This window comes from Hevea brasiliensis, chromosome 14 (genome assembly GCF_030052815.1).
Source record: "Hevea brasiliensis isolate MT/VB/25A 57/8 chromosome 14, ASM3005281v1, whole genome shotgun sequence".
In the NCBI taxonomy this organism is placed as follows: domain Eukaryota; kingdom Viridiplantae; phylum Streptophyta; class Magnoliopsida; order Malpighiales; family Euphorbiaceae; genus Hevea; species Hevea brasiliensis.
This window is the reverse complement of record NC_079506.1, coordinates 85,859,646-85,887,555: the sequence shown is the minus strand read 5'-3', so window position 1 is coordinate 85,887,555 and position 27,910 is coordinate 85,859,646. Positions and strand designations below refer to the sequence as shown.

General features: G+C 34.7%; 1 protein-coding gene across 1 annotated transcript; it reads right to left on the bottom strand.

Annotated features, from left to right (window-relative positions):
* Positions 1 to 2,195: 2,195 nt before the first annotated feature.
* Positions 2,196 to 4,124, bottom strand: LOC110668885 (non-functional NADPH-dependent codeinone reductase 2). The gene is made up of 4 exons (XM_058133660.1): positions 3,793 to 4,124; positions 3,252 to 3,495; positions 2,992 to 3,171; positions 2,196 to 2,541 (listed from the first exon to the last, which is right to left on the bottom strand). The coding sequence occupies exons 1-4, from the start codon at positions 4,107 to 4,109 to the stop codon at positions 2,308 to 2,310; spliced, it is 975 nt and encodes a 324-aa protein (XP_057989643.1). The 5' UTR covers positions 4,110 to 4,124; the 3' UTR covers positions 2,196 to 2,307.
* Between the last annotated feature and the right edge of the window lie 23,786 nt (positions 4,125 to 27,910).

The window sequence follows — 27,910 nt, the reverse complement described above, 5'->3', positions numbered from 1 at the left end:
ATAGCGACAATCAAGTATTGTTTATCTTAAAGTTAGTTAGTAACTAAAATTATCTACTAAATATCATTATATTTAGTTGATAAATTTAATAACTATTTTTTTAATTCTGGTAACGTCTTTTGCTTTGTATTTCAGGTTTACTCAATTAGTATTGATTTTTAATGTGGACTTTGAGCCTTTAATTATTTGGGCTTGAGTGTTGGACCAAGGCCTTGTAACATTCAATTTAACTAAATAATGGAATTCTACCTTTTCGGAAAAAAAAAAAAAAAAAATGTAGGATGAACATACTGATAGATGATATAGTGTAGTCCAAAATGTATAGATGAACCTACTGATAAATGAGACTCTCTGACGTCCTTTCTTATTCCTTGCAGGAGTAGTATAGTCCAAACTTCAAAGATCAAAACTGTTGTTATATTTATGGTCCGTCCAAGAAAATATATATAGAGCAGAAAAGCTTGAATGAAAGAGGAAAATTTGTTTTTCTGGCAAAGTTGAACTATAGCTAAGGGAACAAATATTCTGCTTGAGAATAAAGAAGATGATAGTCTCTGTTTTTGGCAGAGTTGGCCTATGCTTTTATTATTATTAATATTATTATTATTAAAAAAGTAATAATTCATGCATATAATCAACGAAGCGATATTGAATGGGAAGTTTCTGAATAATATTATTTATTGTTCATTAAGCATAATGTATATATACCTGATTGTATAGGAAAAAAATAAAATATTAAAAAAAGAATTATTAAAATAAAATTATTATTATATATATATATATATACACACTTGTGTGTGTTGACGGAGGTTTGGGATAATCCGTTTGTTAATTTAAATTTAATATTTACATTTTTATCTACAGAAGAAATTCATATTTACACCATTAATGTATATATCTATATTTTAAGAGATACATCATAAGTAAATTTAAAACAAAATATTTTTTTATTATTCATTAAGCAAAGAAAACTTAAACAATGAAATAGAAGTAAATAATTGAAATTAGTGAAATTTAATTTAATAATATTAAAATTGTTTCTATATCTACTAAAATTAAGGTTAGAAAATTAAAACAAAGGAACAACAGACTTTTCTTATTATATATTTTTTTTATAGAAACAATATACATTAGACTAGAGCTGGCCATAGTCCGGTTTTGAACCAGAAACGAACCAAAATCGGTTCGGTCAAAATCGGAATCGGCTTTGAATCAGACTGAAACCGTCCTTCTGCAGTTTGGTTCAGGTTCATATTTTTTAAGAACTGTGAACCAACGGTTCTGAACCGGATTGAATCGATAATTTTGAATCGAATTAAACCGGCGATTTAAATATAAAAAAATTCAATAAATATGTTACCTCACTCTTAATTCATTTATATATATCATTAATTCTCTACATAATTATTCTCTGCATTTTCTTCAATTCTTAATATTTTTTCAATTTTTCTCAAATTCTTTAAATAATTATTTTCTACACTCATTTTAATTTCTAATACTCTCTCAATTTTCCTACTTTATTATTTTATATACTTACTGAAATTTTCAATACTATCTCAATTACTTTGTTATTACTTTAAATCCTCAATAAAATTTCCAATACCCTCTATTTTAATTTTTTTTCTCTCTTATACTTTTTAATTATCAATTATTATATAATTTTTAAAAAAGAATTAGAAATTTTTATTCCTCTAAATCCTAAAGGAATATATAGGCAAAATTAAGTTCATATACTTTTTGCTAATTTCTTTAAAAAAAAATTAATTTCATCCCTAGTTTTTTAATCAGGTTCAAGTCTTTATTTATTAAATTTTTCTTAAAGATAAATTATTTTCTTTCTTTTTTTTCTTATTTTATTTTGATTGAAAGATTTTTACAAAAAAATAAAATATTTTTATAAATATAACTTAAATTTTGAATCAATAAAATTTTTCTCTAATTTTTTTGGTCTAAGCTACCTTTAAACCATCTCTAAACCGCTTCTAAACCGTCCTCCAAACTGTCTTGAACCATTCTTTTTCAAACCGCCCTTCAAACCGTTTTAAACCGAGGCTTAAACCGGAACCGACGATTCAAGAACCGTCTTCCAAATCATCCCCTGACGGTTTGGTTCAGGTTCATGATTTCATTGAACCTAAACCGGCGGTTCCTCAACCGTGGCCACCCTTACATTAGACATATACAATACACACTCCTTAATAAAATTATTATAATTTTACTAAGCCATACTAAGATTTTTCAAAAACAACATCTAATTTAACATTAAGCAAAACATAGTCCCAATTATCATTACCCAATTAAATATTTTTAAGATAAATCAATCTCTTCATCCCAAAGCTCCTCTGGAGATTTGTAAGGACCTTCATTGGAGATGAATTCAAGACCAGGAAACCCTTTGCGTTGTGGAAGTTGATTGATCTTTTGCAAATCATCTTGGCTTAGTTTCCACTCAAATATGTCAAGGTTTTCTTTCATCCTCTCTTTGTTGAAGCTCTTCACCAGCACACTTACCCCTTGCTCAAAAGCCCATCTCAGGCACACCTGCACATGCAATTAGCCACAATAACATTACAGTTTGCTTAGGTTGGTTTTTTATTATCATTATTTTTTTTTTAACAAGAGTAAGCCCTTCTCCTGTTTTTTTCCCAATATGATGTGGTGTCGTAGAGAAGCTCATTACAATCTCTTTGGGCTTTATCTTTGTAGGTGGATGACTTTTCCCTTCGTAGATTAATTGGGCTTTAACTACTTTCAAAATGATTAGTTTTTTTGTTTGTCCTTAACACACTCTTCAGAAGAGATTTTATAAAAATAATGAGAGATTTTATAAAATTTAAACTTAATTTCTCTCAAATAATTAAAAAAATTAAAATTTAAAATTTTAAAAATTATGATACTTAACCTTTTTCAAGTCGAGCGTAAGAAAATCAATTTAATCCTCTTAAAAGAATAAATTTACAAATACATAATATGTTTAGAAAAATTTTGTACCTGCGCAATAGTTTTTCCCTTAGCATCAGCAATCTCTTTGAGCACCTTACAATCCAAGACAAGGTTTTTACCCCATAGAGTTCCTTTGGCTCCTAAAGGAGAGTAAGCAGTGATATGTATACCCTTCTTCTCACAGAAGTCTCTCAGCTTCTTTTGCTGCCAAAGTGGGTTCATCTCCACCTTCACCACCAAAATCATCCATAAATTCTTATTTCTTGTTCTCAAATAACAACTATAATCAAGAGCAAAAAGATAATTACTTGATTAACAGCAGGAGAAATCTTTGCGGTAGCAAGCAGGGTCTCAAGCTTCTTGCATGAAAAGTTGCTCACTCCAATGGATTTTGTCAGGCCAAGCTTGTGACACTCTTCCATAGCTTCCCACACAGAGTTTATATCAAATGGAACAAGGTCCTTTTTCTTCACAGGCAGCTCATATTCACCTGGCTTCACGCTTACAGGAAAGTGAATCAGGTACAGGTCAAGGTAATCCAATTGAAGATTCCTGCTTGAATTTTTTTTAAAGAAAAAAAATGATATATATGAGGATACCAACAAGACAAGGCTGTTAAAAGAACATAAGAAAAGCAGTAAGGCAATGCCAAAAAATAGTAAATAACACCAAGAACAAATTAGAATTAATAGACAATATAAAATAAATAACATCCAAACCTTATTCGGATATAGTGGAAACTTGAGATTTCTAGCAAGTGGTCGTAGGTTATGAACAAATCTATCTGGAGAAAAATAATTTAAAAGAAGAAGTAGAAAAAGAAGAAATTGCTGGATTGCTGTTAATTACTTGAGCGTTTTATGTAATGCAGGGAGGACACGATCATGATGAGCGTCACTGCACCAAAGCTTGGAAGTGATGAAGAGCTCATCCCTGGACTTTACAAGCCCAAGCTGTATGGCATCTGATATGGCTTCACCAAGGGGGTGCTCAGATTGGTAAAGAGCAGCAGAATCAAAGTGTCGATAACCTAGTTTTATTGCATGCAGAAAGGAGTCTTTCATGGTCTCAGAGGAAGCACCAAAAGGGTATTCAGCTGTTCCAAAACCTAAGAGAGGAATGGTTTTGTCACTTGAAACTAGGACCGTCACTGGAATGCTCACCATTTTCTCTAGCCTAGCCTAGTTTCCTATTCGTTCCTTTTCTTTGCTTGTGTACTTATACTGAAAAACTCAAAATCTATAAGAAATATTATTATTTGCCAAGTTGCCAACTATAAGAAATGTAATTTTGCCAACTATAAGAAATGTAATTATTTGCCAACTACAAGAAATGTAAGAAATATAAGAAATATAATTAATAATTAATTAATAACATAAAATATAAGAAAGTATGCCAAATTGAGTTTAATTTAGTCGCAACTTTGGATCATTTATTTCGTAAAAAATAAAATATGTATAAAGAAAATAATTTATTTTTATGATAATAAAAAAAATGAAAAATATTTTTTTACTTAAAAATAATTAAAAATCTTTAAAAAAATGCATAAATATTAATATAAATATTTAATTTAAAAATTATTGATTACGTTATTTTCATTCATATAAAACTTAACTCTTTTTCTATGTTACAAAAAGACTATAAAATATGTATTAAAATTATTTTTAAAAAAAAAATAAAATATCCTACACGTTATCAAAAAGTAGATCCTTTTATTTTCCTTTTCCTTTTTGTTAAGTATGGTCCTTATCAAATCCTGTCCAAAGCTCGTTTATAGATGTGGATGGAAAAAGTTGTTGATAAAGATGATGTAAGTCACACTTCTTTTAACCTTTTCAATTTCAAAGTACTCTTTAACTTTTTTTTCATGCAAATTTACATAATCAATTGGTGCAATTACTTTTTCATTTTTTTATATTAATTTTTTTTCATGAAATTAATTTAAAAAATTTTTTAAAAATTGAATTCAAATTTAGAAAGAGCTCAAATTTAAATTTGAATTCCATTCATTTAAATTTTGTTAGGTTTGAGTTTGATTTAATTTGACTTTTAATTTATTAATTTGTAAATTTAATTATGAGTTTGATTTATATAAAATTTATTTTTTAAGTTCATAAATTTGAAATTGACTCATTAAACTTAATTAATCCTTTTTTTTTTAAAAAATTATAATGTTATAGCTTCTATAAATCATAATTATTAAATTAATAATTATAAACATACTACTAATTAAATTATGATAACTATAAATTATGTATTTTAATTATATATATATAATTAACATATTAACGTATAAATTAGTTGGCTTATTTTTTAAATTTTTTTCTTAAATAGTTTAGTCAAATTACATTAATTATATTACAAGTTACAATTAATGAAAATTCATATATTTAAAATTAAATTTAACTAAAATAATTAAAAATTTTTAATCAAATTTAAATTAATTAAAATATTAAAATTATTAATAAATTTAAAATAAAATAAAATTTTTATAAATATTCTACTCATGGCTACGTCTACTCATTCCATTAATGTTCAAAGCGCGTTTATATATATTTTTATTGATCTCATAGTTCAAAATGCGTTTATAGAACAATAAAAAAGAGTAATAGTTGATAAAAGGAATGAAAATAAAAAGTTATATAGGTAAAATTTATTATGAAATATTTATTATAATAATATAATTTTATAATTATAAGTATTTTATAAATATATAAATTTAACTATTTATTATTTTGTTACTTCATATATTTTTATATTAAATTTTTTTAATAATAAAATATATAAATTTATCAAGACTAATTAGCTTTTCACATTATATAATTTTTTTATAAAATATATATAATTACCGTAAAAAATTTAAACTTTTACCAATATAATTTAAGAGTTTATACATTAAACTCAATTTAGTATAGTTTCATATAATGTTAAATTTTTAGTTATTTTTAATTTTATTTCATAAAATTAATTATATACACTCGTATGAATAAGTATTAATATTATTAATTTTTATTTAATATATAATATTTTATATAATTTTATATTTTTTTATGGTAAAAAAAATTTTAAAAATAAGATTGATAAATATATTAAAATTAATAAATTATTTATAAATAATAAATTAATAACTACAATTAAAAACACCTAATTAAATAAAATTATTTTTAAAAAAATATAAATATCCAGCTGGTTGTCACCAAGTCCAGCTTATAATTGATATATACAACAGTAGCCACAGATTCCATAATATCAGCACGACCAGTGTTGGTACGACCGACAGCCTAGGCTTTCCGTGAATGGTCCCATTGTAGATTTTTGCCTGGATTTTCTTAAGGACGTTGGCAGGAGGGATCTTGAGTTGCAGAGATTGGAGATACTGGATATTTAAAATTTTAAATATCTATTAAAATTAATTTCTATATGATATTAAATTACAATTAAATTGATTGCTAATAATATTTATATGAAACGATGCATCTTTATTATTCTACCATCATTCATAATAGAGATTAGACCATTTCGTGAGTGAGTGGAGTTTACTCTGTTTTTTCTTCGGTGACAATAATTTAGGCGTAACCTTGGAGCATTTATTTCGCTGAAAATAAAGTGTGTGTAAAGAAATTGATATATTTTTATTATAATAAAAAGGAAAAATTCATATTTTTAACTTAAAATATATTATTTTTTAATTTATAATTGTCACGACCCAACTTATGGGCCGGACCGGCACTAGGACCTGAGCCAGCCTAAAGCCCCCGAGGCCCGTAGTAAGCCTAACTGTTCATTAACCCAACTCTAAGGCCCATTTGGGCCCAAATTCAAGAAAACAAATGGACAGAGTCCGGCCATAAAATGGACTTTCCAACGGGGAGTTTTCGACTCACCCGACCTGTAAAACACAATAAATACTCAATTGGGGAGCTCAGCTCACCCTCCACATACTCATCAGCATAAAAAATAAATGGGAGCTCAGCTCCCTCATCCAATCCATCAACATGCATAGAATATTAAGTTTACAGATCCAAAATAATAATTTAGTTTACAGACCCAAATCAAATAAACATTTCTAACACATGCGGAAATTCTAAGATTTAACCAGTTTATACAAACATTAGTAATCGACCTGCGAGGGAGAAAGCAGGTTAACCTCAAAAAAATATCCTCCTGTGGCCTGTAAAAATTTTTGAACAGGAGTGAGCGTTCGACTCAGAGAGTAAAATATCAATTTTAACCATAATCCCTATAACAATCTAAAACTAATGCTCACTGTAGAGTGAAATGCAACATCAACAAACTTTTCACATCATAACCTCAAAAAGGTAATTGGAGCACTCACACACTCGTAGTATCAATCATAACATATAGGAGCCGATCCCCATACGACTCTCTTAAATCCAACTCGTGCCAATAATTACTCATTTCTGACTTCCACTTAATAACCAAATCGAGGGTCCCAACAATTACTCAAGCCGTGACTACCCTCGAAGGATCGGGTCGATGAATTACCTGCCGTGACTACCCCGCCCTATCCATAGTCCACACCACATCACACGCACGCCAACGCACGCACACTGCTCCAAATTACCACAACAACATCCATGGCACATCAACAGTTATGAATGCAACATAAATCGTGCCTAGAGTTTAACTACATAAATATATGCATATAAGTGATGCATGGGCATGCTTGAACATATAATAATATCGAAATTACAATTAAAATTAATATTCTACTCACAAACTTGATGATGGTCACTGAGGCGGAGGAAGAAGGTCATTCGCTCACCTGACAATTTTATTACAATCATTTAATAAATTTGACTCAATACAAACAAAGAAAAAAAACAATACGTCCTAAGTCGTGCCGAAAATCCGGCAGAGTCTCCCCTATACCTAGGACCTACCCAACCTGCAAAATGGCTCAAAACACACTTCTATATTCACAATCCATATATCCACAGTTCAATCATATCACACAGCCCCTCCTGGGCCCATCAAATCAGTCATCCATCACAATACGCAAAATTTCAATTTAGTCCTTATTATTGATCATTTTTGCAAAAACTGCCCAAACAAGCTCTAAAAATTATAAAACTTTGCTCCGCGGTCCTTAGCAATATTACTAAGCTATTGCAAAAATAATCGTAATTTTCTAAGCTACCACGAATATTTTATGGATTTTTAATCCTATTTAAGCACTAGAAAATTACGAAAAACCAAGGTTCGGGTTTACCTTTGCCGATTCCGACTTCGGGGACGCACTCGGGACGTCTGACAATGGGGGGGTAGCCAAAACCTCGGTCCACCCGAGACTTTTCCAGAACTGTTCGTGCCGGAAATTCACTGCATCTTGGCCAATCGCCGAATTTCCGTGAATTGAGGATACCTACACGAAGCCCATAACACGGGGGTTAGTACATAAATTTTTCAGAATTTTCTAAGCTCATTTAATGCTCGGAAAAACACTGCGAAGTTCCGTGGGACCCACCGAAAAACGGTGTCGGAAAAATTCAAAATTTATATCGTTGCGAAGCTCTCGACGAGTGGAGCGTGCTTGTAGCCTCGGTTTTCTCGTGGGATTCACGGTTTTCGAGAAATCTAGCCTAAAAGTCGAAATGGGCTAAAAACTTCCCGAGCAAAAATTGGACAAACCGCTCGATGGATTTCGGTGTTCTTAGTGTCTATGGAAAGCTCTCGCCGAGTAGATGATTTTAGACACAAGACCCGGTCCAATTGGTGGCCGGATCGGCCGGATTTGGGAAGCGAAACGCCACAAGCAGTGGGGCGGCGTCGAGCGCGCTTTCCGCCGCTTGGGCGGCCACTACCGGGATACCGGGGAGGCTGGCGGCGAGGTGGGGACGCAGGGGAGGCGGCTGGCAGGGGAGGAGAGAGAAAAGAGAGAGAAAAGGGAGAGGGAGCGTCGCGCGCGGGGAAGAAAAAGGGAAGAAGGAAAAGGCCGGTCCGATTCGACCGGTCCGATCCGGTCTGGTTCGATTCGGCCGGTTCGATTCAGAATACAAAATTTTGAATTTTTACTCTGCCTCGGGACCGAAAACGAGGTCCAAAAATTCCGAAAAAATTTCAGAAAACTCAGAAAAATACGTAGACTCCAAATATATTTTTAGTTTTGCCACGTGGTCTTTAAATTAATTTTTAAAAATCATCAAAGTTTATATTTTTGGAAAATCGAACCCGATTTTTAAAATCCGAAAAATCTCAAAAAAATTCCTAAAATTCAAATAAAATTAAAATACCAAAATGCTCATAAAAATTAAAATTTTGGGGTGTTACAATAATATTTTTATTATACATTAGGTTATAATTTTTTATTATTAAAGATGAAAAACAATTACATAAAAGTAGTAAATTATGACAGTTATTATGAATTGTTTCGCCCCTATTTAGCAATTGTAGTTATTTTAAGTTTCTAATAGTTATCCCCTAAAATAGCGATTACATGTCAAATATTAATGAAAAAATGATAAATTTTCTTTTAACGAAAAAATAATTTTTACTAATTAATTCTGTCACGACTCAACTTATAGGCCGGACCAGCACTAGGACCTGAGCCAGTTTAAAGCCCCCGAGACCCGTAGTAAGTCTAATTATTCCCTAACCCAATCCTAAGTCCCATATTGAGCCCAATTTCAAGAAATCAACTGAACAGAGTTCGGTCATAACATGGACCATACAACGAGAAATTTTTGACTCGCCCGACCTGTAAGCACAATATGTATAATAATTTGGGGAGTTTAGCTCACCCTCCAAGCACTCATCATATCATATGATTAAAATAGGAGCTCAGCTCCCTCGTCCAATCCACTCACACACACACACATACATTCATTTAATATGTTTACAATTTCAATATAACATTATATTACAGCCCAAATTGATTAAAACACTCCTAACACATGCGGAATTCTAGAATTTAGCTAAATTATACAAAATACATTAGATATTACTAATTGACCTGCGAAGAAGAGGAGCGGGTTAGTCACAACAAAGAATCCTCCTGTAGCCTAAAAAAATAAGGTGAACAGGAGTGAGCGTTAGACTCAAAGAGTAAAATACCGATTTTAACTACAATTTCTATAGCTATCTAAAACTAATGCATCCTAAAGAGTGGAATGCAACACCATCATAATTTTCATACAAATCACATCATAACAGCAAAAAGGTAATTTGGAGCACTCACACACCCACATAATGTTCAAACAATACATATATGAGAGTTGATCCCCTATACAGCTCTCTTAATCCAACCTCTGCCAGCGAGTGTCTCTCAAGCCGGACTTTCGCTTAATAAACTAAATGCGGGGCCAGCGAGATCATCTCGAGCCATGCCTATCCCGACTTATCCATAAAGGATCGGGTCCCAGCGAGTCAAGCTCCAGCCACGTCTACCCATCCTGTCCATAACCAATACCACACGCACGCTGCTCCAAATTATCATAAAACAATATCCATAGCATATCATTAATTAAGAATGCAATATAAAATGTGCCTAATATTTAACTACATAGATACATATTTATAAGTGATGCATGGGCATGCCTGAACATATAATAATATTGAAATTATAATTAAAATTAACTCACAGACGTGAACCGAGGTCACTGCAGCTGCTGGGCGAAGGAGGAAGGCTGTCCCGGCTCACCTGATAATTTCATTATAATTATTTAATATATTTAACTCAATACAAATTTAAAAAGGACCAAAGACACCATAAGTCGTGCGGAAAATCCGGCAGAGTCTCCCCTATACCTAAGACCTACCCAACCTGAAAAAGGCTTCAAAATACACTTCTATATCCACAAGTCATACAACTACAACTCAATCACATCATATAGCCCCCTCCTGGGCTCATTCGAACAATCAACCACCACAATTTAGAAAATTACTATTTAGTCCCTACAACTAACCATTTTGTAAAAATTATCCAAATGAGCTCTAAAAATTCTAAAACTTTGCCCCGCGGTCCTTAGTAATATTATCAAGCCAATGTAAAAGGAATTATAATTTTCTAATCTACCACGAATATTTTATAGATTTTTAATTGAAATCAGGTACTAGATAATTAAGAAAAATGAGGTTTCGGGCTTACTTATGCCAATTCTGACTCTAAGGACGAGTCCAGATCGTCTGAAAAAGGTGGGGTAGCTTATATTCTCAACCCAATTCTGAAGCTTTCCTCGTAGACTGCTTGCCTGGCCCGAAATTGCAGACCCGAGCAATTATTGAATTTTCACGAATCGAATGCACCTACGCGAAGCCCATAACACAGGGGTTAGTACATAATTTTTATGGAATTTACTAAGTTCATTTAATACTAAAAAAAATACTACGAAATTTTATAGGGCCCACCGAAAAATGGTGTTGAAAAATTCGAAATGGGTATTGCGCGAAGCTTTCGTCGAGGGGAGCACTCCGATACTCTCGGATTTTTCGTGGGGTTCACGGTTTGCAAGAAATCTAGCCCAAAAGTCAAAATGGGCTAAAACTTTTCGGACAAAAATTGGACAAACTGCTCAATGGATTTTTATGTTTTTGGTGTCTATGGAAAGCTCTCGAGGTGTAGATGGGTTTTGGGATAAGACCTGGTCCAATTGGTAGCCTGATCGACCGAAATCGGCCCGGGAAGATGAAACAATGGCCTGGAGCGTCGGCTGGCAGGGGGAGGGTCCCTAGAGGCGCGCCAGAGAGCTAGCAAAGGAGGGGCGGCGGTGGAGCGGCAAGGGGAGGGGAGAGGAGAGAGAAAATGGAGAGGGAAGAGAGGGAGTCGGGACGCACGGGGAAGAAGAGGAGAAAAGGAAGAGGGCCGGTCCGATTCGATCCAATCAGTCCTACCCAGTCCGGTTCGATTCGACCAGTTCGATTCAGAATACTCAAAATTAAATTTTTACTCCGCCTTGGAATAAAAAACGAGGCCCAAAAATTCCAAAAAAAATCCATAAAACTCAGAAAAATTTGTAGAGTCTAAATATATTTTTAGTTTTGTCACGTGGTCTTTAATTTAATTTTTAAAAATCATGAAAGTTTCATATTTTTGAAAAATAAAATCCAATTTCTAAAATTCGAAAAATTTCAAATAATTTCTCAAAATTTAAATAAAATAAAATATTAATATTTACCTATAAAATAATTAATTTAAAAATTAGGGGTGTTACATTCTTTCTCCCTTACAGAAAATTCATCCTCGAATTTTTACACAAGACAGAATAAAAGAACAGAATTACACATTGAACAAATAAGGGTACTTGCTACGCATGTCCCGCTCTGACTCCCAGGTGCATTCTTCCACTGATTGGCTCCTCCACAAAACCTTAACCATAGGGATCTGTTTTGATCTTAGTTGCCTCACTTGGTAGTCCACTATGGCTACTGGCTGCTCCTCAAATGTCAAGTCTTCTTTCAGCTTTATCGTATTCGATTGTAACACATGAGAAGGATCAGGTATATATTTCCTGAGCATGGAGATGTGAAACACAGGGTGAACATGAGAAAGGCTGGGTGGTAACTCCAACCGATAGGCAACTGCTCCGACTCTGTCAGTAACTTCAAAAGGTCCAATATATCAAGGTGCCAACTTGCCCTTCTTTTCAAATCTCATAACTCCCTTCATCGGAGAAACCTTCAGGAATATGTAATCGCCTACTGCAAACTCAACATCCCTCCGTCTGGGATCTGCATAAGTCTTTTGCCTGTTGAAAGCTGTTTTCAATCGTTCCCTCATTAAAGGAATCATCTCAGAAGTGTATTGCACTAGGTCTACATCATGCACCTTTGCTTCTCCCATATCCGTCCAACACAAAGAAGACCTACACTTTCTGCCATACAACGCCTCATAGGGTGCCATTCTGATACTGGAATGATAACTGTTGTTGTAGGCAAACTCTACCAAGAGTAGCTGATCATCCCATTGACCTCCAAATTTTAGGACATACATATGATGCATATCTTCCAGTGTCTGAATTGTCCTTTTGGACTACCCATCAGTCTGAGGATGGAAGGCCGTACTATAGTTTAACTGTGTGCCAAGTGCCTCCTGCAGCTTTCTCTAAAACTGAAAAGTGAACTAGGGCCCTCTGTCAGATATTATGGAAGTAGGAACTCCATGCAATCTAACTATTTCTCGAACATAGAGCTTGGCATATTATGCAACAGAATAAGTGGTTTGCACAGGTGAGAAATGAGCTGTTTTAGTCAGACGATCTACAATTACCCATATAGAATCATATTCCTACGTGGTACGAGGCAACCCAGTTACAAAATCCATCGTGATCATTTCCCACTTCCATTCCGGGATAGGGAGCTCTTATAGCTTTCCTGACAGCCTCTGGTATTCAAACTTCACCTTTTGACAAGTCAAGCACTTAGACACAAAGTCTACTATGTCTCTCTTCATGCCATTCCACCAGTAGCTATCTTTCACATCATGGTACATCTTGGGGGAGCTTGGGTGGACATTGTAGGGTGTATAGTGTGCCTCTTACATGATCTCATTCCTGAGGTTGTCCACGTCGGGCACACATATCTTGGAACCTTGCATAAGAGTACCATCATTAGCAAATCCAAATTCACAACCTTCACCCTATTGTACTCTTTCTACAATCTTCATCAATTGCGGGTCTCTGTGCTGGAAAACTTTGATTCTGTCTCGCAGGTCTGGTCTCACAGAAAAATGGGCCAATAATACCTCCTCATCTAAAATATCTAAGATCAGACGTTGATCCATCATCTCATGTATTTCCTGAATCAACGGCCTCCTCTCGGCTGATATGTGGTCCAAGCTGCCAGAAGATTTTCTACTCAGAGCATATGCTACTACATTGGCCTTCCCAGGATGATACTGGATGATAAAATCATAGTCCTTCAAAAGCTCTATCCATCTCCTCTGCCTTAAGTTTAAATCCCTCTATTGGAAGATGTACTTCAAACTCTTGTCGTTGGCGTATATCTCGCACACTTCACCATATAGGTAGTGTCTCTAGATCTTTAGTGCAAAGACTATAGCCGCTATTTCTAAATCATGGGTGGGGTAGTTCTGCTCATGCCTCTTTAGCTGCCTTGAAGCATAAGCCACTACTTTTCCATGCTGCATCAAAACATACCCTAAGCCAACTCTGAAGGCATCACAGTACACGGTATATCCTTCACCACTCATCGGTAATGTCAACACAGGGACTGTAGTTAGATATTCCTTAAGCTTCTAGAAGCTCTCCTCACAATCATTTGTCCAAAAGAATGGAATATTCTATCCTGGAGAAATTCTGTACAAAGCGCCTATTGTAGCCAGCTAGGCCCAGAAAACTTCGCACCTCAGTGATCGTTGTAGGCCTAAGCCAATCAGTTACCACCTCAATCTTCTTGGGATCCACTTGAATACTGTCACACCTTACCCCTCTCTAAGGCATAACATGATTCCATAGTATACTTAATGAATTACCGAACTTTGCCTACCGATAACCCATTAAATACACTATAAGGGATTTTAAACAAATTTTTATTCCCTTTTAAAGTGGTGAGCAATTTTGACAGGTATTAAAAACCTTTAATTGGAGCTTAACCACATATCAAATATTTAAGCAATTTTAAGTTTTCGCAAATTTTATAAAAATTTCAGTAGAGTGCCGTCTATAATTGGAAAAAACCAGTTCTTCAAAGCTTGTGAAAACACTCCCAATAAATTTTCAATCTCAACCCCAATTCCAATATAGTTCAACACAATTCAAATTAATTTTACAATCTCAATCAACTCTTTATTTGACAATTACAAAAAGAAACTTACATAATTCATTAAATAAGAATAACAGTTTTATAGTACAAAGATTTATACAGATCAAAAATAAATTTCTAAAATTATTTATACAACTGCTCATGTCAAAAGTACATTCATATAGTTACATACACGTCAAAAATAAATTTACAAGGGTATAATTTATATACCCGATGAAGATCCAAAATACTGGTCACTTCAACTCATAAGCAGCCTACTCCACTGCTTTATCTATCTCTTTACCTGCGACAGCAATAAACAGCTATCGCTGAGCCAAAGACTCAGTGGTGTACAACATAAAAAAAAATGATAATTTAAACAAGAAATAAATCACAATTAAATCAATTGAGGTGTTGATTCATAAAATCATGCTCAATTTCAAAAGGCAGAAAATTTCTTAAAGAAATCCAATTTCATTTCACAATTCACCAATTAATGATTTTAATAAATCACATAGCTTTATCATGACACCAATGTTCAATTCATCCCAATAGCCTAAGGCTAATAAGGAATACTATAGCTAGCTAGTAAAATATATGAGTACTCATTCTATTCGTCCTCAACTGGCACACACCTTAATACTTCAGCCAGAGAGGAAATTCAAAATGAATTCATCCCACTAGGCAAGTTAGTGAGGAATTCAATCACATAATCATGATTGTTGTGGTTTCAAACTATTTTACAATTTCCAAGTATCAAAGCATTCATTAATTTTGCATACAAATAAATTTCTCAACATTAAATCAAATTAAAATATCAATCAAAATTCAACAAGAATTTAGTTATTGTGCACAAACCTTGTATGAGTCGCCTCTAGGCCTTGACTCACTTTTCCTTATCATCCTTCCCAGTCTCTTTTTCAACTGAAATACATAATTTATAGTGTTTCAGTATCATATCTCACAATTAATCCAACAATTAATGTCATGCGTATTTAATTGTACTCCTAAATTTGCTTAAAATAGAATTATTTGAATTTTGCATTTTTGGGTTACTATTCATTTCACTATTCAAGTTAAAATGTTGACTTTTTCATGTTTAATAGGTATGTTAATCCTAAATACACTCACATCCCACATTTTGGGTGTCAAATTTGTTGGTATTGGTTGCCATTGCAACTTCTAAGCTCTCTAAGAGAAATTGTAAATTTTCAGTTTTGGGTCACTGTATTCTACTGCTCCATTGGTCTAGTTACAGTGGGAATTTAGCCAACTTTCCTTCATCAAAGTTGTTCCTTATTGTCTTAGCTTTAATTCCCTTTTTTAATCACTCCATTTGGAGTTTTGTAGCTCAAGTTATGTTAATTTCAAGGTGGCTGGCCGGATTGGTTTTAACCCAAAATTCTAGGTACCAATTCTGTTCTGGCAGTTTTAGTGTGCCGACTGCAGCTCACTTTTTGGATAGGTTATGATCAGAATTTGGATTTGTATTCTTCATAAAAGTTGTAGTTCTATATCTCAGCTTTCCATTGGTATAAAATTTAGGTCATTTGGACCTTCCTACACCAAGTTATGGCTGTAATACCCTAGGCAAATCCCACATCGGCAAAACACGGGAGAGATGCTGAGTTTATAAGTTGATGGTTCTTAACCCCTATTGACGTGTTTTAAAACCGTGAGGGCTTCAGTCCAGAGCGGACAATATCACTAGTGGGCCGGGCCGTTACATTTGTGGTATCAGAGCCGCTCCGCGTGCAACCTTGAGCGATGGTGGGGCAAATCTCAGCGAGGACGCTGAGTCCCATAAGGGGGGTGGATTGTAACACCCTAGGCAAATCCCACATCGGCAAAACACGGGAGAGATGCTGGGTTTATAAGTTGATGGTTCTTAACCCCTATTGACGTGTTTTAAAACCGTGAGGGCTTGATCCAGGCGGACAATATCACTAGTGGTAGGGCCGTTACATTTGTGGTATCGAGCGCTCGCGTGCAACCTTGAACGATGGTGGGGCAAACCTCAGCGAGGACGCTGAGTCCCATAAGGGGGGTGGATTGTAACACCCTAGGCAAATCCCACATCGGCAAAACACGGGAGAGATGCTGGGTTTATAAGTTGATGGTTCTTAACCCCTATTGACGCGTTTTAAAACCGTGAGGGCTTCAGTCCAGAGCGGACAATATCACTAGTGGGCCGGGCCATTACAATGGCCATTTGAACAAGTACTATTTATATGGTCAGTTTTGTGCAGGGCAGTGTGCCTAAATCCGGATTTGACCTAACTTTTCACCAATTTGTGTTTAGTTTTAAGGAAAAGTTTCTTCACCAAAATTGTAGCTTTGGGTCTTAATTTTTATTTTCAATTAGCCTCACACTAATTGGAGTAACCAATTTTCAGTTATGCCCTCTTGAGTTGACCAAGGTCAAACTGCTCAATTGAGGCAGCATCACATTCACCATTTCAATCCCATTCCAACTATTCAAACACATTTCAAATGACTCCAATTGACCACTTCAAGTCTCAATTAGGTCCAATTGCATCAATTACCAATTTTCACCAAAATTTTCTCTCAATTTCAATGGTTCAAGAACCCTAATTTTCTAATTTGCACAATTTTATGAAATTAAAGTGTAGCACTAACACCTACCCACTTAGATTGACTTGCATGCATGATTTATTGAAGTAAAACATATCACTTTCCCCCAACACTCATGGCTGCCAAATTTTTGTCCCTTCATAACTTATCATTTTCTTTAAATTTTCATACAATTTACACTCATCTCAACTTAATTTCAAAGCTTAAAGAAGAAAAGAAAGGGAAACAAGCACTAACCTCACTTGTCCAATTTTCTTGAATTGCAAAACTTAATTTTCCTTCTCTTTTCTTCAATTTTCTTTCTCTCAACTTCTTGTTGAGGTTCAATTTAAAGGTTTCTACAAGTTTTAGAAGTGATTTATAAGGAAATTTAGGGTTACCAAAGCTTGAATTTGAGCTTTAATGGAGGAATTAGAGTAAAGAGAGAGAAAGAGAGGAGAGATGGACGGCATATGTTGAAGAAGAAGAAGATGTTTATTGTCTTCTTTTTAATTTTTGTTTATCCCTCTTTAATACTTTAATTAGTTAATAATTCTTTTATTGCATCATACTTACCTCATTTGAATGATGTCATAAAGCATTTCATATTTGCATTTCTTTTCTTTTTCATTTTCTTTTCTTTTCTTTCCATAACTTCATCAATTTAAATCTATATTTCAAATTTTTAATTTCTTACATTTTATTGGACAGTTAGGCCATTAGTCACCTCTAAGAGTGAATTGACCAATTTGCCCCTCACCGGTCTGATCCGGTTTACCAATAATTTTGTATTTCTTCCGGAACCCTAATCTAATTATTTGACTTATTTCTCAACTCTTTTCTATGATTTTCTCATTTCCACTAACTTCGCAATAATTCCTAGGATTGCGGTGTCACAATGTCCCGTACGAAATTAGGGTTACAATTGACCTTGCAGTCATTTCCCGGTACGGTCACCTATCACTGTAACCCCGGCTCATTTAACCTTTTATGTTCTGTTTTTCTTATTTATATTTTACCTTCTGGTAATCACTATTAGTTTTTGTTCAGGGCTTTTCTAGGTGACTCAAATATGGTTCTAATTCTCTTAATTGTTTAGACCGGCACCGATCACCGGAACAATAAATATATACTGGACTATGCATGTAGGGGTGTTACAAATACCTTCACTAGAAAAGTGTCCCAAGAATGAGATGCTTTCTAGCCAAAATTCACATTTTGAAAATTTGGCATATAGCTGGTGCTCTCTCAAAGTCTGTAACACCATTCTCAAATGCCGCACATGTTCTTCCTCGGTCCGAGAGTATACCAAAATGTCATCTATAAATATGATGACAAAACGGTACAGGAATATCCTGAACACCCTGTTCATTGTAACACCCCTCACCCGTCTACAGTGTAGTCGAGTGAGGCGTGCCACTCGGCGTGCCGGAGCACCTTGTCTGTAATCAACTCATTTCCTGAACTCTATTTGATTTTTAAGAAGTCTTTTATGTGATATTCGTATCATGCTGATACTATTTTCATACTTTAACAAAATCAGTGTTTCAAAAATGGTAATAAAAATCTGGCATGGTGCCGTCTGTATTTCGAACAAAATGTCCTTCTAAACCTGTTAAAAACTGTTCAATACGTTAATCTCAATCATCCAACTTATTTTTCAGTCTCACAATTTTATAATTTCAAAATACAGTCCATCATATTTTACATTCATCAAAACAATATCCATAGGAGTTTAACATATACAAGTTATTACAAACTTTAAAGTTTTATGATATCTATACATATTACATAACAAAATGCCAAAATACATCTGATGGTCATTACACAAAATCCTAAGTCCTACCATGTATGCAGTGTAGTGCAGATGATTCTGGACTCCTGTGCAGATCTGATGTCTCACCCTGTCGTAGGTCTGCTGGGCTCCCTAGCTGTGTCTCCAATACCTACGCATTACAAAAGCAACGCGCTAAGCAGTTTTGCTTAGTGGTGCCAAATATAAAGAAATATACACTAATATAGAGTAAATGAATTTATGACATCGATATTCTTTACAGTTGTTGATTCTACTTTTATTTGCTAACATTTCAATATTTGCTAATTTTGGTAGTGTTGTATGTCAGTAGATTGAATTTAACTGTTTGAATTTAATAGTGCTTAAATTAACTGTCCGTGTAGCCTATACACTGACCAGACTGGATAAACGGATATACTAGCACTGGGTACCTAGTACCTCGGGTCGTCACACCATCGGTCACAAAGTATTTCCCGGTGTGCAAACAGTGGATAAACTAGCACTGGGTACCTAGTACCTCGGGCCGTCACACCATCGGTCACAAAGTATCTCCCGGTGTGCAAACAGTGAGGCTAAGAAGCCATACAATCAATTAGGTAATAAGCCGAGTATAATAACATAATCCATATAGCTATAGGCCATTAAAATCATAGTGCGGCAAAATAAGCCATAAAACATAATATGGCACGATGCCATTTACAATACAGCTGTCAGAACCCTATTGGCATGCCAACCTATCCAAACTAGTCAACTAGGCAAACTAGGGCATATTACAAGATTACATATCTAATTCTTTATTTTTAGGGTTTATACTTCATTATGCCTTTCACTGGTCAACGAAAATGTTGACCTTTTTATATATCATGGATAAGTTGATTCTAGCATCAACATGTCACAATTTATAATTCAATATTTTGTCATTATAATGCAATTTACCCTTTTCACAAGTTGGCATTCATTGCCAAATTACTTCAAATATCATTGTATGTAAATGTCAAATTCTCAATTTTAGTATGTTAGATTGGTCTAGCTTAAAGTCCTATTTCTCTTAGTTTTTAGCTTCTGGTCAAAGAAGCAAAATTGTAGGTCTATGTCTTATTGCACTCTTGGCAAAATTTCAGGTCATTCTGAGTTGTATAGACCAAGTTATGGTCAATTTACTAAAACTAGACATATTACATCTTTAGTGCAAAATTTGGTCAATTTTATGTCACTTTTAGTTCTGGCAGTTTTGGTATCCGAACTTGTACAGCTATTTGACTTGGTTCTGGCCATTTATGGGCTTTGGTGTCTTCATAAGAATTGTAGCTCTATGTCTAAGCTATCCATGGTAAAAATTTCAAGTCAATTAGACCTGTTTTGAGTGAGTTATGGTCATCCTAATAACTACTGTTTATATGGTCAAAAATCTGGGCCTGCACTTATCAATTCCGGATTTAGTCATTTTTAAGGTCAGTTTCTAGGCAGAATTTTGGCAACATTTCTATATGAAAGTTGGTCTATTTGGTGTCTAGTTTCACTCCCCATTGGCTTTATACCAATTGGGTTCACAATTTTGCACTTATAACCTAATTTAAGTACTGCCAACAACACATAACCTGCATAAGACAATTACACTTCCAATTTGACATTTCTCCTTCTCCTCATGGCTTCATTATTCATTCATAGCACTTCTACAAATACTAAACAAAATTCCAGCAAGCATATTGAGCAAAACACTCAAGTGCTCAATGCACACAATTCACCATTAAAGTACAACATTCAATTCTACCGAAATACAACATACCTCAACACAAATATTTCACATACACATCCATGAAAACTACACATGCTGCCCACTATTTAACACCATCACATTTCATCAATAATTCACATAAACTCACATACAATTTCATAGTATTATAGGCTGCCAAACATGGCAGTTTACCAAAGTATCAAGACCCATTTTCAAACCCTTAATTCAAGTACTAACATGCACATCCTTGGATATTAACTTACTACAACTTTCATTTGAGTTAATCAACCTTAATTTCCATCCATTAGAGGTAAGAAAAACTCAAACACTACAAACCTTCGTGGCTGTCGAAAATGGCTCAATTCCAATACTCAACAATTCATCAAATTTTCTTCACCAAACACCATCCCTTAACTCAAGCATCACTTTTACTAAAGAAAGGAAGAGAATTGGACACTTACTTATTTTTGTAGCTTGCTCAAACCTCACTAAACTTCCTTCTTTTTGCTCCAAGTATGCTGCCCAAGGTGTGTAGACAAGGTTTAGTGAAGGAACCTAGTGAAAAAGATGACTTGATCAAGGTTGCATGGAGGTCCTTCCATGGCCGGCTATGGAGTTCTTTCAATGGTGAGAGTTTCGGCTGGTTCTTGTGAAGGTTGAAGACGACCAATTTTTGCCCACTAAGACTTATTTTATGTCTCTCATAATGTAGTTAGTGGAGCACTAAATAATAATTTAATGTTTAATTATATAAGGTTTCCTTTATTTGCACATTTGTCTCATTTCTTTCACTATTTACATAATGTATCATAATTTAATTTTTCATAACATTTTTAAAGTATAATATCATTTATTTTTAATGAACATTGAGGTCAAAAGGCAACTCTAGGTGTCAAATGACCAAAATGCCCCACTTCAGGTTATATTCCCGATTTTTCGGTAATACCGATTTTTGTCTATTTCTCGATTTTTCATTTTTCTTTATACTAATTTATTAATTTTTCTTTGATAATTCTAGTGCCAATTATATTTCAATAAACCTTTACTTACGTCCCGAAATTTAATTTCAAGGGTTTTCCGCATTCCTGTGGCCTTTCGGTCAGTCACCCATCATTCGCTGCTCGTTTAACCTAGTTTCATTTTCTCTCTTTCATTTTTTTTTATTTTTCTTGTATTTTCTTTTTATTTATTTCATCATTATATGTCTGTTCAAAATCACCGAAGTGTAGTTCCAAACATCCTGACTTGCCCGGACTGACATTAGGTTACCGGAGCAACAGAAGGTACAGAACACGTACAGTGGGGATGTTACAACTCTTCCCCTCTAAATAAAAATTTCGTCCTCAAAATTTACTCAGTGTAAATAATCGAGGAACAACTTTCTCTTTGTCTTTTCGCATTTTTTGTGTATTATAATACTTTACTTCCTCTTTAATCTGTCTCACTAATCTTAGTTTTAAAATTTTATCCTTTTCTTGATTTACTATCGAAAATACGTAGCTCTACATAATAGTCCCAAGTCAGTACTGTAATCTGCAATTTACAGCACAAACATCGAGAATATTGCACAGTTACCATAGTATATCCCAATAGATTAGATTTTCTAACATCTTATCTTTCTTGACTTCACTTATTAGAGCTGAGTTACCTTTTAATTTTTACTATTCCGCTCAACTTCACATTCTTAAGTGACTTTCATTCCACTATGGTTACTATCTTCTTAAAATTCACTCAAATCTTATCAGTTAATAATACTTCCCGTTCAGGTCAAGTTTCAAAAATCAGATTCTATTTCCTCATCATACTGTGGTCTAATAGTTAATAACTAAAATATATTATTTAGATTTATCCATTTGAATTTGAATTTCTTTCTTTACAGATAATATAGTATATTTACTTGATGTGTCTGTTATTTCCTTGCTTCATCATTTCCTTATGTTGTTTTATCAATGTCTAGGTCTGGCTCCTCTCTAGCTTCCATGACATACACTTTTGGTGTCACTCTGACTTTCGGTCTTTCGACCGTCTCAGAAATAGCCTTCTGTGAAATTTCAGCCATCTCTACTTTACCAGATCTTCTACCCTTTTGCATTGTGGGGGCAGGTCCATCAGCTTGTACTGGAGTTGTTACGTCACTCCTCTGAGGGCAATCTCTTATACAATGATCCATAGCCCCACACTTGAAACACTCTCCCTTTAACAGTCGACATTCTCCTCTGTGTCTCTTACCATAGTGCATACATTCTAGCACTAGGGTCGATCCCCTTGTTACTGTGTCCGGGGAGCTAGCTATAGATATTCCAAACGGACTTCTCTGACTCTGTGTCTGGTCCTGTGAGCCTTTAAACTTCTTATTATCAGTTGTTCTACTGGACTGCCCTGGTCCAACTTCCCTCTTACGCTGCTTATCTTTCCTGTTCTGTTCACTTATTCTGACTCTCTCTACTTTCAGTGCAGCTTCAACTAACTTGGCAAAGTCAGTAATCCCTAATACTGTAATCATTATTTTAATATTTTCATTAAGCCCTTCCTCAAATCTCTTGCATCTCTCGGCCTCATTAGGGACTATTTCCCGCCCATAGCGGCTCAGTTTGACAAATTCTCTTTCATATTCAGCCACTGTCAGCTGTCTCTGACGTAGGGTAATAAATTCTCTTCTCTTCTCTTCCGGGTATACACTGCCCACATACTTCTTTCTGAACTCAGTGAGAAAGAAATCCCAAGTTACTTGCTCTAGCGGCACCTCACTAGTCACTGTATCCCACCATTGGTATGCATCATCTTGCAATAGTGATACAGCAGCTTCCAAACTTTGCTCCAGAGTACAGTGAAGTTGTTTCAAAACTCTTTCGATTCTATTCAACTAGTTTTCAGCTGTGACAAAATCATCTTCCCTTTTTCCTAGAAAATCCACCGCTCCAAACTTCCTAAGTTTCTCCAAATGATATGTTTGATGTGGAGGTGGTGGTGGTGGTGGCATAACTCCTACCATCTGTCTAAAGAATTCAGCCATTTGCTGAAATGTGGCTGGTGGAGGCTGTACTGGTGCCTCAGGTATAGGTGGAGCAGGTTCCCTCCTGTCTCCAGGCTTAGTCATAGATGGAGAATGACTCTCCACCTCCTCATCGACCGCTCTCTGTGATGTGGAGTCCATATTCTAATCAAAATAACAAATCAAAAGATCTGCAGTAGAGTCATCTTAACACTTACAATGCAATGTATGATATGCAATCTATCTAGGTCCAGAAACGCCTAAACCGTGCTCTGATACCACTAAATGTAACACCCCTCACTCGTCTACAGTGCAGTCGAGCAAGGCGTGTCACTCGGCGTGCCGGAGCACCTAGTCTGTAATCAACTCATTTCCTGAACTCTATTTGATTTTTAAGAAGTCTTTTATGTGATATTCGTATCATACTGATACTATTTTCATACTTTAATAAAATCAGTGTTTCAAAAATGGTAATAAAAATCTGGCATGGTGCCGTCTGTATTTCAGACAAAATGTCCTTCTAAACCTGTTAAAAACAGTTCAATATATTAATCTCAATCATCCAACTTATTTTTCAGTCTCACAATTTTATAATTTCAAAATACAGTCCATCATATTTTACATTCATCAAAATACTATCCATAGGAGTTTAATATATACAAGTTATTACAAACTTTAAAGTTTATGATATCTATACATATTATATAACAAAATGCCAAAATACATCTGATGGTCATTACACAAGATCCTAAGTCCTACCATGTATGCAGTGTAGTGCAAATGACTCTGGACTCCTGTGTAGATCTAATGTCTCACCCGGTCGTAAGTCTGTTGGGCTCTCCAGTTGTGTCTCCAATACCTACGCATTACAAAAGCAACGCGCTAAGCAATTTTGCTTAGTGGTGCCAAATATAAAGAAATATACACTAATATAGAGTAAATGAATTTATGACATCGATATTCTTTACAATTGTTGATTCTACTTTTATTTGCTAACATTTCAATATTTGCTAATTTTGGTAGTGCTGTATGTCAGTAGACTGAATTTAGTTGTTTGAATTTAATAGTGCTTAAATTAACTGTCCGTGTAGCCTATACACTGACCAGACTGGATAAACGGATATACTAGCACTGGGTACCTAGTACCTCAGGTCATCACACCATCGGTCACAAAGTATTTCCCGGTGTGCAAACAGTGAATAAACTAGCACTGGGTACCTAGTACCTCAGGCCGTCACACCATCGGTCACAAAGCATCTCTCGGTGTGCAAACAGTGAGGCTAAGAAGCCATACAATCAATTAGGCAATAAGCCGAGTATAATAACATAATCCATATAGCCATAGGCCATTAAAATCATAGTGCAGCAAAATAAGCCATAAAACATAATATGGCACGATGCCATTTACAATATAGCTGTCAAAACCCTATTGGCATGCCAACCTATCCAAACTAGTCAACTAGGCAAACTAGGGCATATTACAAGATTACATATCTAATTTGGTCAATTTTAGGTCACTTTTAGTTCTGGCAGTTTTGGTATCCGAATTTGTGCAAGCTATTTGTCTTAGTTCTGGCCATTTCTGGGCTTTGGTGTCTTCATAAGAATTGTAGCTATATGTCTAATCTAGGCAAACTAGGGCATATTACAAGATTACATATCTAATTCTTTATTTTTAGGGTTTATACTTCATTATGCCTTTCACTGGTCAATGAAAATATTGACCTTTTTATACATCATGGATAAGTTGATTCTAGCATCAACATGTCACAATTTATAATTCAATATGCTGTCAATATAATGCAATTTACCCTTTTCACAAGTTGGCATTCATTGCCAAATTACTTCAAACATCATTGTATGTAAATGTCAAATTCTCAATTTTAGTGTGCTAGATTGGTCTAGCTTAAAGTCCTATTTCTCTTAGTTTTTAGCTTCTGGTCAAAAAAGAAAAATTGTAGCTCTATGTCTTATTGCACTCCTGGAAAAATTTCAGGTCATTTTGAGTTGTATAGACCAAGATGTGGTCAATTTACTAAAGCTGGACAGATTGCATCTTTAGTGCAAAATTTGGTCAATTTTAGGTCACTTTTAGTTCTGGCAGTTTTGGTATTCGAATTTGTGTAAGCTATTTGTCTTGGTTCTAGCCATTTCTGGGCTTTGGTGTCTTAATAAGAATTGTAGCTATATGTCTAATCTATCCATGGTAAAAATTTCAGGTCAATTGGACCTATTTTGAGTGAGTTATGGTCATCTTAATGACTACTATTCATATGGTCAAAAATCTGGGCCTGCACTTACCAATTCCGGATTTGGTCATTTTTAAGGTCAGTTTCTAGGCAGAATTTTGGCAATATTTCTACATGAAAGTTGGCCTATTTGGTGTTTAGTTTCACTCTCCATTGGCTTCATACCAATTGTGTTTACAATTTTACACTTATAACCTAATTTAAGTACTGCTAACAACACACAACCTGCACAAGACAATTACACTTCCAATTTGACATTCCTCCTCCTCCTCATGACTTCATTATTCATTCATAGCACTTCTACAAATACTAAACACAATTCCAGCAAGCATATTGGGAAGAGCACTCAAGTGCTCAATGCACATAATTCACCATTAAAGTACAACATTCAATTCCACTGAAATACAACATATCTCAACACCAATATTTCACATACACATCCATGAAAACTACACATGCTGCCCACTATTTAACACCATCACATTTCATCAATAATTCACATAAACTCACATACAATTTCATAGTATTATAGGCTGCCAAACATGGCAGTTTACCAAAGTATCAAGACCCATTTTCAAACCCTTAATTCAAGCACTAACATACACATCCTTGGATATTAACTTACTACAACTTCCATTTGAGTTAATCAATCCTAATTTCCATCCATTAGAGGTAAGAAAAACTCAAACACTACAAACCTTCTTGGCTGCCGAAAATGGCTCAATTCCAATACTCAACAATTCATCAAATTTTCTTCACCAAACAACATCCCTTAACTCAAACATCACTTTTACTAAAGAAAGGAAGAGAATTGGATACTTACTTATTTTTGTAGCTTGCTCAAACCTCACTAAACTTCCTTCCTTTTGCTCTAAGTATGCTGCCCAAGGTGTGTAGACAAGGTTTAGTGAAGGAACCTAGTGAAAAAGATGACTTGATCAAGGTTGCATGGAGGTCCTTCCATGGCCGGCTATGGAGTTCTTTCAATGGTGAGAGTTTCGGCTGGTTCTTGTGAAGGTTGAAGATGACCAATTTCTGCCCACTAAGACTTATTTTATGTCTCTCATAATGTAGTTAGTGGAGCACCAAACAATAATTTAATGTTTAATTATACAAGGTTTCCTTTATTTGCACATTTATCTCATTTCTTTCATTATTTACATAATGTATCATAATTTAATTTTTCATGACATTTTTAAAGTATAATATCATTTATTTTTAACGAAAATTGAGGTCAAAAGGCAACTCTAGGTGTCAAATGACCAAAATGCCCCACTTCGAGTTATATTCCTGATTTTTCGGTAACACCGATTTTTATCTGTTTCTCGATTTTTTGTTTTTCTTTGTACTAATTTATTAATTTTTCTTTGATAATTCTAGTGTCAATTATATTTCAATAAACCTTTACTTACATCCCAAAATTCAATTCCGAGGGTTCCCCACGGTCTTGGGGTCGGTAACGGCCTTCCCGGTGCTGTCACCCATCGCTGCGGTGCCGGCTCGTTTAACCTAATTTCATTTTCTCTCTTTCATTTTTCTTTAATTTTTCTTATATTTTCTTTTTATTTATTTCATCATTATATGTCTGTTCACTATCACCGAAGTGTAGTTCCAGACATCCTGACTTGCCCGGACTGACATTAGGTCACCGGAGCAACAGAACGTACAGAACAAGTACAGTGGGGATGTTACATTCATCAAGTCCATAAAGGCTACTAGTGCATTAGTGAGTCCAAAAGACATCACCAAGAACTCATAATGACAATATCTAGTCCTGAACACTGTCTTTGGTACATCCTCATTCTTGTTTCTCAACTGATGATAGTCTGATCGTAGGTCTATTTTGCAAAAGAATCTAGCCCCTTTGAGCTGATCAAACAGATTATCGATTCGAGGAAGTGGGT

What these genes read in the sequence shown, in the direction of transcription:
- LOC110668885 (XM_058133660.1), bottom strand. Translation starts at nt 4,109, where the DNA reads ATGGTGAGCATTCCAGTGACGGTCCTAGTTTCAAGTGACAAAACCATT. An exon ending in GCATTACATAAAACGCTCAA is followed by an intron (nt 3,496 to 3,792) that starts GTAATTAACAGC and finishes AAATTCAAGCAG; the next exon opens with GAATCTTCAATTGGATTACC. An exon ending in TTTCTCCTGCTGTTAATCAA is followed by an intron (nt 3,172 to 3,251) that starts GTAATTATCTTT and finishes TTGGTGGTGAAG; the next exon opens with GTGGAGATGAACCCACTTTG.